Here is a 10,739-nt window from a genome sequence, read left to right as displayed (position 1 = left end):
AGAGTGCTGCAGTGAGCATATCCGAGGCCCCCCAGTCACCTTGCTCTGTTTGTGTTGCCTCTGCTGCATCCATGCACAAGAGCAGTCTAGGTATGGCATCTTGTATTTTGTATGTGTGTAGCGTATTGGTAAGTACTCGTTTAACATACGCTTAGGAGTAGCCGTGTAATCACTCTGTTCCAAATAAAAGCCTTCTAGAAAAAGCCTTTGATGCTGTTTTTCTGTATGCCGTTTCTCAGGCTGTTATGTATCACATAGCCCAAAAAGTAGTGGGAAAGCTACGCTTTTCTCCAAGCGGAGCGTATTGTGAGACGGCTCACCTGTTTTGCCTTTACCTTTAGGTATGGTCCCAAAATGCCTCTCGCAGTGGATTGCACCGCTGAACTGATTCGTTGCAAGGTCCTGGATTCATCTGGCAAATTGAAGTCACACGAGCTCATCCTCTCTTATGGGCTGGCTCTTGTAAGGTACGGCTCTGAAGGCTTGCATGCTGAGGGAGAGAGACCTGGACAGATAGCGTTATTCAGCTGTCTGATTTCACTTTGCATCTCTGGGACCACAGTGTTATACAGTGTGGGAGGGCTTTGTCTCTGGGGTTCCAAGTTTCTCTGCAGCTCTTGATAGTCATTTATCTTTTCTGTAACCTGCATGCAGGTTTGTCAACTTGATCACAGAAAGGAAACAGAAAATGGTCAGCATTCCTCTGAGACAATTAGCCAGAGAGGTAAATATTTAATAAGAGTTACTCAATAATTTATGTCTATACAGAGAGCACATGCATTGTCTATTAACAACACTGGGTAGAGGGAGTGGGGGGGGGTCATTCTTTTGTGACCAAAATAATGGATATAGATGCCAGCTCTTTCCAACTGCAAAGTTTTAAAGAGGCTTGATGTAACTAGATCTAAAACTTTGTTCTTTAAAGTCAGATTAAGACTAACAAAACCTGATTATCGTTAAAGCATTTTGAATCATCTGTGATCAAAAGTCTTGATTTATATGTAAATGGTCCCACTTGACATATACACCACATGTTTTTGTTTCTTAGCTACTGAGCTAAATCTGTGGTTTATAAATTCTAATCTTTGACAAGCAAGGCTATACATAAAAAGCACTTAATCACATTTGCAGGCATTTTCATCTTGTGTCTCTTGCTTTGAGGTAATCTTGTCCACTTCTGTGTGGAGGAGGGGAGGTTCAAGGTATAATTGTAGTAGCAGGGCCAACTTGGGTCCTTTTATTGCCAGCTGCACTGAGCATCATATCTGGCTCTGAACAAGTTTTAAAAGTGAAGAACAGACAGTATTTGAGACTCTCCTATGTATGCAGACTTGTCTGGGACCCCTATGTGAGAATGATGAATTGATCTTTTTTTTTTTTTCCCCCTGGGTTTTTAAGAAATGTGCTGCTTCTTACCTTTTAAAACTGATGAAGCTTAAAAATAGAGGTCTTGCATAGTTAAAATTAGTTGTCCTTAGGAAAGTTGCAAAAAATTGCGTGCAACTTAGAGTGTGTATGATTTGAGTATTATATATGATATGAGTTGTATCTTTGAAACATTCTGGATGACAGATTGTATATCATCGGTTTAAATATAATTTAACTGTTTCTCAGTATCTCATTAAATTATGCATAGCACCTCTGTCTAAAAAGATGTCTGTTGTTGCAAGTAATGCTGAAGAACTTAAACTATAAAATCTCAAGTTTGTATAGATCCCAGGCCGCAGGAGGAGGGGGATCAGAGAGAAGGGGATCTCAGCCCACCCTCGAAGTTGGAAGCTGGGGGACTGTGGTGGAGGAGTGGCCTGGAGGAGGCTGTTCCCGCTCAGGTGGAGGTTCTCTGCAGCCTTGCAGGGCTGCGTGCAGTTGTGATGTGATGCAGCAGGAGCTGTGGGGTAATGCTGTGGCCATTCTTCCAGGTGGATATCCCCATCTGGGTTGTGGATCTCCGTCACGAGCTGACCCACGGGAAGCTGCCGCGGCTGGCTCTGTGCCGCAAGGGTGAGTGCTGCTGTGCCAGTGCTGCAGGCCCTGAGGGCAGCACCCCTCCCTCCATTTTGGGGTGCTGCAGGGCAGGCAGTGGGTGCATCCTAACAGGGAGGGTTGTGGTGTGAGATGCTGGTAGGCTTTGCTGCTGCCCTGTGGTAGTAGCTGAACTGTGTCTGGTGGCTCCAGAATGTGGTGCACCACAGGGACTTTGTCCTTCCCCTGAAAAAAATACTGGAAACAGTAGTTTGGCCCTCTTGCTTCTTCATGGCATGGGAAGTTCATCTCGGGGAAAGAGGTAAATGCTTTTCCTGATGGTTTAGAGGTACCTGAGACTCTTAAAAAAACCCATTGAGGAAGAAACGCAGTAGGTACTGCGAGCCTGAATGAATGACCAGCTCATGGCATTTGAAGAGATTCCTGGGAATTTTGGCTTAAGCACTGAGGAGGAGTTAAATAATCTTCAGCAGAGTTCTTAGACTAAGTTGGGTAGTGAAATAGTGATGGGAGAGAAGGGGTTTTCTTTCCATTCTCTCTAATGTATGCCTAGTGTAGTCTCTGCACAAAAAATTAATGTTGTTATAGACACTATGTTGATCATGGCGATACTAAAGAATTGACTCATTTTCTCCTCAGAACACCACTGCTGGGGCTTAGTTTCTGCTTAAATTTGGCCTAGCTTGAGCAAGGTGCAGCGCTATAGCAGTGCCCAATCTTTTTTGTTGCCAAAAAGATGGTGGGTATTACCAGGCCTGTGATACTGGGTTCTGGGGTTTTTTTGTTCGTCTTTTTGTTTGTTTTGTTTTTATTATTTTAAAAACTCATTCACCTTTTCATTAATGGAGTTGTATGTGATTTCAGGGTTCGTAACTTGTTGACAGCATTTCTTTTCACAATGCAAGTTAGCAATGTACCACCTGTGTTATTTTTTTTTTCCCAATAACAAAGTAAACCCCACTGAGAAGAGAGTGTTTTCTGTTCTCCCTTAGGTTGTGATGTTGTGCTAGACTGGCTACGAAAGACGTATTGGAGCCGTCAGCTGGGCAACAACTTGTGTGAAGAAAGTGAGGAGGAGGAAGATGAGGAAGAGGAGCAGGAAGGCGTGGAAGCAAATGCAGAGTTGGACAATGATGCATGGGAGATTCGAACTCCACAGCATGAGGCCTTGCAGAAACACAAGGAATTCCATGGTAGGTGTCCCTAGAACAATGGCAGATACAAGGATTTTAGATATGTCTCATGCTAGAGAAAGCAGTTTAAAAGTGTCATCTTCTAGCCCTGACAATGTATAAAGATATACATTCAGCTCAGGTTTTGGGATTCCTCTTTTGGCCTTGGTCATTTCTTGGAGTGACTGACTTTTTTGGTATTAGCTCACTGAATTTGTAGCATAAAATCTTTTACTTCTATTGAATATGCAGTATCCTCATTGGTAGGAACAGTTATACTGGCATGGTTTAGGACCAAACATTGTAAAAATTAGTTCTAGTGTCTCGACAGCCACCATTTTGGTATTGAGGCCATTAGTTACAGAGAAGGCCAATGTCCTTTTATAGCCCTCAGAACTCTGTAGATTCATAACTTGAGCAAGAGCAGGACAAAAGCAGTTCAGCCTGTGTCAAAATACTTCACGTGTGGACAGAAAAATCAGTAGCTGCCAACAGTATTAAAAAAAACCAAAAAAAGTCACAGGTATCTCAGCCTGGATATGATTTTAAGACACAAAGTGCAAGACAGTGGGAGAACTTTGGTAAACTGTTCCAGTGGTTGCTTTTCCATCACCCGAATCTTTGAACCCAAACTAAGGAGCTTTTCTCAAAGTGGATTTCTGGTTTGAATGACTTACTGGAGGAAGTGAGAGTTCAGATTAGATGACTGATCTGCAAGTTTGAGGTGTGTGAGGTATCAAACAGTACCTCAAACAGTAAAATCAATTAGTCATAATTTTTTCTGACAAAAAAAATGGCATGCTTATGGGGAGTAACTCACCCAACAAACTACAGCAGCCCAATCCAAGGTCCAGAGAGTGTGCAGAAACGCTGAAGTGAGCCTTATTGCTCCCTGAAAGGTGAGACTAGGTGACTATAATGATCTTTCTGGCTTTAGGATCTATGGATTTGTTGCAAGTCTTTTCTAGATTCCTGTATAAGAGACTCATACATAGATACAGTAGCTGTGATCCAGAGAATATTAGCTAATTTGATGTGCGCTTTGAGTTTAAGACAGAATTTATTAGAACAATCCAAAGCCAGAGGTGGTACTAAACTTTGGAATGCAGCAGCACTTACCACTTTTCTTGTCAGAGTCTGTGTCTGGGCTTCTGTCTGACTTCATGAGGGATGATATCCAAGCATGCGCTATTCCTTCCTCTGCCTGGCTACCCCCCCCAAAAAAAAACCCAACCAACCAAAAAAAAAAAACAAAACAAAAAATAAACCAAACCAAAACATCTGACCCCCAGTTGCTGAGAGAGACTATCACAAGATGATGCACTAGATTCTGTGATTTCTATGTCCAGAGTAGTGGAATGGCAATGATATGTCAGTCCTACAGTTCAAATGCATCTGAAGTTTTATCTAGCTGATATTGAGTGGTCGACATCCTGATAGCAGGTGACAATGACATCTGAATGGTGAAGTATTTTGAAAGATGGTCCTATTTCAGGTACAGTAAAAGTGGTCCACAGATGTAGAGAGGACATTTCATGTAGGTGGTAAATTAAAGTTCAATAAAGTCCAATAAGGATATGGTTGGTTTGTGAATAGCCACAGTGCAGTTGTAATAGATTTAAAATTACTTATTTAAAAAAATAAGGAATACAAATATACATCAGAACATGAACTGCCTATGGGAACAATTTCTTCCTAAACTAATATTTTTAGGGATTTATTTTGAGCTGTCTGGATTTATCCAACTTGCCTGTCTTTGGCCACTGCTAGTGATAAAATACTGAACTCCTGGTTCCACCCCACTTGGTAAAATTAATATTGCTGGAAAAGCCTGGGAGCTGTAGGAGCCTTTAAAGCGTTGTCTGTATTGGAATTTATGACTTCATTTGACTGTTGTCTTCCTTGAGTGTATATTCAGCAGAACTAAGCAGCTTGTCCAGATACAGAATTCCCTTATGTAGTTGATCCATTCCCTGTTTAAACTATATATTTATGTTTATTTCTAGAAAAAGTCAGAGATGTGCTGATATCCTACAAGAATGAGCAGTTTCGGGTAAGTGCCATCTGATTATCAGCACTCTTGTTTCTTCTCATTTCCTGCCTGGGACAGTAAGTCTTCTCTTCGTTCTGGCCCAAACTGAAGAACTGGTGCTCTTGGCCAGGCCTCATTTGATATATCTGAATGCTAGCACGACTAAGTTGCCATGCCAGGAGTTTATTTTATGTAACTGCAGGGATCCCTTTTTTCTGCCCGTAGCATCTTCCTACAGTTAGAATCTGTCCGGAAGCATCAGTGATACAGAAGTGATATTTGTATCAGTGCTGCAGAGGTGACAGTACGCCAGTGTCTGCAGTGCTACCAACCCTTGCCAGGTTGTGTACTCTTGCCTAAGGTAGTGCTGCTGTGTAGTGCCTAGCCCATAGGGGACCTGCGACTGCTGCAGGTGTGGAGAGAGGCTTGATTAGTTCCTTGCTCAGATATCTCTCCTACTATTCTCATACATGGCTTGCCAAAGTAAAGCTTCACTGCAGAGAGCAAGCAATTTGAGCTGTGATGGTTTCTAATACCAATACTTTGTTCATGTTTATAAATGAGGTATGTACTTGGTGGAGATCCCAAGTCTTGTCCAAGTGGATAGTGCTCAGTTTATTTTCGTTCATCCTAATCTCTCTGGAAATTGAGACCTGTCGTTCAGAAGTCACTAGCTCATGTTTTCTCTCATCCATCGTATATTTTTCTAGTGGCTGAGGTGCTGCAGTTCACATTTGTGAATAATTTGCCCCAGAAATCTCTCTCTGCTCAGCTTCCTCTTCTTAATGATGGGATAGTTCTTAAAATGTGTTGAGATCTGGGTTACAGACTCCATAAAATGTCTTTGGATATGACCTCACCAACATAGTGTTGTTACTGGGGAACTGTTCTCGCTTTTATTTTGATGAATATCATTAGACGCTAAAGGAGAGAGTGTGCTAACATTCCAGTGAAGTGTAGACTTAATCAGCAATGAGAACTAGGGTCAGGAATTTTATTGAAAATGTACATCCAGTTTCCTTCATTGTCTTGGTTTTGGAGTATATAACATGATTCTCCTTTGTTCATCCTTCCCTTTCTGTAGTTGGTACTGGCTTATTTTGTACATTTTGCATGGCATCATAAAGGAGATAAATTGATTATGTGTGGTGTGTGCCCTCTTAACATATTAACAGAACAGAGGGAAGTATTTAAAATTGAATAGGAAAATACAATTTCAAAATTTAAACTGACCAGGGTTGAATAGGGGAAAGGAGTAGTCAGTCAATTGCTAAAGAGTAATTTCAAAACTTCTGTTTCAAAGCTGATGTGAAATTCTCCTTATCCCATTGAAGTGATGTGAATACAGGCTGAAGAGTAAGCTGTATGTTATGTGCCTCAGTTTAACTGAATGCTGCATACTGTGCTTCTGAAATTTCTCTGTTCACCCTGGAAGGCAGCCTTTCTTGTTGAATGGTGCCAGGTGGTGCACTTCTAAGTCTGTCAGCTGTGACAAAATACAGCTGAATTGTGAAAAATGAATACTCTATAGATACAAATGTTGTGGATATAGCTTCTTTTAATGTATCATTTTTGCTACTCTGAGGTACAGTGAGTAAGGGTGGGCAAAGGGCCTGCCAAGATCTGTCGGCAGAAGGGAGTGCTACACCTTATGGCTGATACCTGCAAGTTAACCGAAGTTCGTTTTTAATAAAAAACGTAATACTACTTTTATGCATTAATAACTACTGCCAGTAATTTGAAGAGATGCGAGCATATTGGTCCTTTGTTGTCCTCTGAAACTCGGTTCTGTAGAACAGTAGACCTGTAATTTAAAACTGATTATAGCTGATAAAAATCTCTGAAACTTAGGAATGAATCAAAAAAAATGACATAGGCTTGTTCTTGTGCCCTTTAAGGGTAGATGGTTTGGTGCATCCAAATAATTTCTTAACCATGACAGCAATTGAATGTTCCAAATATCAAATAAATACTACTTGAAGCTTGTTTAGGCTGATAAATGCTTACCCTGGATTGGCATGGCAAGAGTGGTACAGTATCTTTGCTAGTCTCCCTGCAGGAAGAGTCCGCTCTGAGTCTCCCTGCATAAGTGTATAGTCTGTCTCTAATCTTTTTCATGTCGGAAGGAGAATCACTTTTACCTAAGTCATCTTTATAACAGTGCAACTCTACAGTGTCTGATCCAGATACTTCTCTAGCTATTTTGTTAACTACTTATTATACTTAAAAGTTTAGATAAATCTGTAAGGTGTAAACTAGACCAAAATTAGCTCTGTCATAGGGGCTGTGTACTTTGTTGTCTGATTGTTCGTATGGGTAGGCTAGGGGTTCTTTATTCATTTTAGGTCATGTCTTTATACTTGATTTGTCATCTAAAGTATCTTTTGCATGCAGTGGTAGCTTTGCATATATAGGTTAAGAGAGATAATCACAGTCCTGAAAAATGGCACCTTGGTTTTCCAGTCTCATTTTACATTACATTCCTACCTGGCAGGAAAAATAATTTCTTCTTTTCTCTCAGTAGTTATTGTCTTCCAAAAAGAATCTGCTAGATAGTTGTTGGTGGTGTAACATGCTTCATGGCAATATTTTATAGAAGGTGGTGATGGTAGAATTGCCACTTGGGTAGATTGTGAGCATGAGTAGAAGGCATGTCTTACCTTGCTGGACAGACAGACTCAGGTATGTATCAAACCAAGAAACCACTAACTTTCAGAGGAGTACTAACCTCCAGTATTCTCTCTTCCATTCTTGGTACAACCTGGTAGTCTGTTTTGTGTATTGCTCGTACTTATCAGATGCCCTAAGCGGATTACAGGTTGCCTAGATGGCTGTGTTGATTTGACATTTTGATCTACTGTATGCATATGACTGGCAAAACCTTGTCCTGAGTAGACAACCTCATCTCCACCCCACATGTGGAGTTAATGATTCAAAATGAGTCTGTCCTGGTTTGTGCTGAAGTCAGGGAGTGCTCTTCCTGGTTTTGAACCAGAATGAGGATGCCAGGACTGTGACTCTTTGGTGCTGCTGCCTTTTTAATTTCCAAGTATGACATGGCTTATGTTAATTTTGAATATACCCCTAGCAAGGGGAACTTTTGTGAGTTTTTTGAAGTGCTGTTGATGAAGTACATATGGCATATGCATCTTCTCTTCATAGCAATGTCTTTTTGTTTTGCCATTGGAGCCTATTTTCTGTTAATGCTTGGATTTTCCTTTCACTCAGGTTATGCAGACTGCGCAGTCTGTTTCAAAGTCTCGAGAACTGTGGTCTGATTCCTCTTCAGAAGTGGACTGGATTTTGGCTCAGATCAAAGACCTGATGCAAGAGAACAGGTACATTTCTGAGGTGAAAGGTACAGCGCAGAGCTGGGCCTGTAGACCTGTTGCACTACCTTTTCACCATGTTGTGCTGCTGATCACGAAGAAAGCAATTGGTTGATTTCCTCAACACCTTTGAGGATTGAGTTGTTGTTCTGTGTTAATGATTAATGAGTAATGTTTCCTGTGCCAGATGGTTTCCAAGGTGTTGTCCCTGACTTAGCTGTGCTGACCCCAAGGCATGTCAGCATCTTCAGTGTCTTCAAAAGCTCTCCCAACAACCTTGTGCAGACTTTGATTTCACAGTAACCTTCAGAATTCTTCAAAATTGCAGGACAGTACTTGACCTCTTCTATACTTTCTATCTTCCTATTACTACAGGGCCTCTAGGACCCAGTATGTTGACATTTTATTATTACTATATAAATTTGCATGAAGATCTTGTTCCACTCTGAGAAACGTAATCAGAGTAACTCTCTAGAGGGGAGAGAGTGTCGCATTACAGATATGAGCTATAACTCATGATGTTTTTAATATAAATATATATGCCATACAAACTGCTGATTAGTTTAAGAGGTTATCAGATGTTGTGCAAAAAGAAAACCCTGAAGAAGAGACTTGCATCTTAGTGGCATTGCCTGTCATTTGCTATGCATGGAGTAATGAGCAAGAAGGCATGAAGATTCTGTAATGAGAAGCATAAATTACTAAACATGGGACTTCCAGATCACTTAAAGCGTCTGTTGCTAGATGGTTGGAAGGTACTGGTGGAAGCGAACCATTGCACCTATCAGTGATTCTGATACTCCCTCCCTAAGCATCCTCTGTTAGCCACTATCAGAACACCAATAGACCAAGTGCAGCTGCTTTTACGTATAAATAGGTATTTGAACCTGGCATCAGCTACATGGTAGAGGGGAAACAGGCTCCCATGGTACAAAACAAGGATTTTGAAAGGTTCGAGTGAGAGCAAGAGACTTCATCTTATGTGAAACAAGGTTTACGGGAAACATTCAGGCAAGAGTTGTAATGCATTGGTAGCAGGTAAAAGATCGTAGGAAGTCCCTTTCCATATAGGAAAACTGAAGTAGTGAAGATCATAAGATAATCATGTGTTTGGGGTCTAATGCTGCCTTGTTGGCATGCTCTCCTATTAGTTTATGTCTGTGCAAAGCTTAAGTTTTCATAACAGTACTGTCCTATAAGTATATGACCAAAACAAGCTCTTAATTTGAAAAGTTAAAGCAAGTGCTTTTGATTCACTTGCTGTGGACTGATTCTGCAAAACATGCTTGTGGTATCCCATGAAAGTATGTTAAATCACATTCTAGTTCTGTGTCATCATCTTTGTATGAGCCACCTGTTGTGTCAGCTCTTGCTGTTTGTCCCATGCAGCTGCACAAAGCACATTCAACCCTGATTGTGTGGATTTCCAAAAGAATCAAGAATCTACTTCATCTATCAAATTAGATCTCCCAGAATACTCAAACTCAGAATTTAGATGCTGGTGACATATTTGTGGCCTTTGAGGCACCAGTGTTTCGAAGTTGTTGTCCTCATCAAGCTGTGAAATACCATGTGCTGTGAGGTGAAGAGGAGAGTTGAGACAGCCTCATGTTTGAAACCCATGGAACTGATGGCATATTTGAGAATACAAACACTTGGACTATCCAGCCAGTTTCCAGGGCTCTGCAATGCTTGTTCTTTACTACTACCACAACGAAACCGTGCTAACTTTTTTCCCTTTAAATAATCTTAAGTTTCTATCTTAAGCACATCACACTGTATCTTTATATATTTCACGGGTGATTCTCAGAAGAGGTCTATAGGCTGAATTCACCATCTCAGCAGTGTCTGAACTTTTAGAATGGACAGCAAGCGAGTGGGTTGGGATTCTGAGGCAGGGCCCTTGGTTAGACGTTCACTACTGTGCCTGTCTGTGTACTGGCTGGAGGGCAGGTATGTGGGGAAGGGAAGCCTCTTTGGAGTTCTGTTCAATGAAAAGATTATGGCACATAATGAGTTTTATAACTTATGATCCTAATATGGAGCCATTGCTGACCCAGGAGAGTGCAGTTAAAAGGGGAATCTCTAGTCTCTCTTTGGAAGTAGTAACTTTTAAAACAAACAAATAAATAAAACCCCACACCCTCTACTGTCAATAGCCACTTTTCTGCTTTGGAGGTAACTGGTTGTCTCCAGAGCACTTCCCAGCTCCAGGATACTGGT

General features: G+C 41.1%; 1 protein-coding gene across 1 annotated transcript; it reads left to right on the top strand.

Annotated features, from left to right (window-relative positions):
* Nucleotides 1-341: 341 nt before the first annotated feature.
* On the top strand, nucleotides 342-8,545 carry LOC104156685 (ribosomal biogenesis protein LAS1L-like; the record flags this gene model as incomplete). Its single annotated transcript, XM_009707535.1, has 6 exons — nucleotides 342-467; nucleotides 655-724; nucleotides 1,920-2,001; nucleotides 2,976-3,176; nucleotides 5,162-5,208; nucleotides 8,416-8,545. Coding segments are annotated over 6 exons (656 nt in total), but the record flags the coding sequence as incomplete, so codon positions are not given.
* Nucleotides 8,546-10,739: the final 2,194 nt, after the last annotated feature.

Source organism: Cariama cristata, unplaced genomic scaffold (genome assembly GCF_000690535.1).
Source record: "Cariama cristata isolate BGI_N322 unplaced genomic scaffold, ASM69053v1 scaffold16479, whole genome shotgun sequence".
In the NCBI taxonomy this organism is placed as follows: domain Eukaryota; kingdom Metazoa; phylum Chordata; class Aves; order Cariamiformes; family Cariamidae; genus Cariama; species Cariama cristata.
This window is presented reverse-complemented; position numbering and strand designations above follow the sequence as displayed.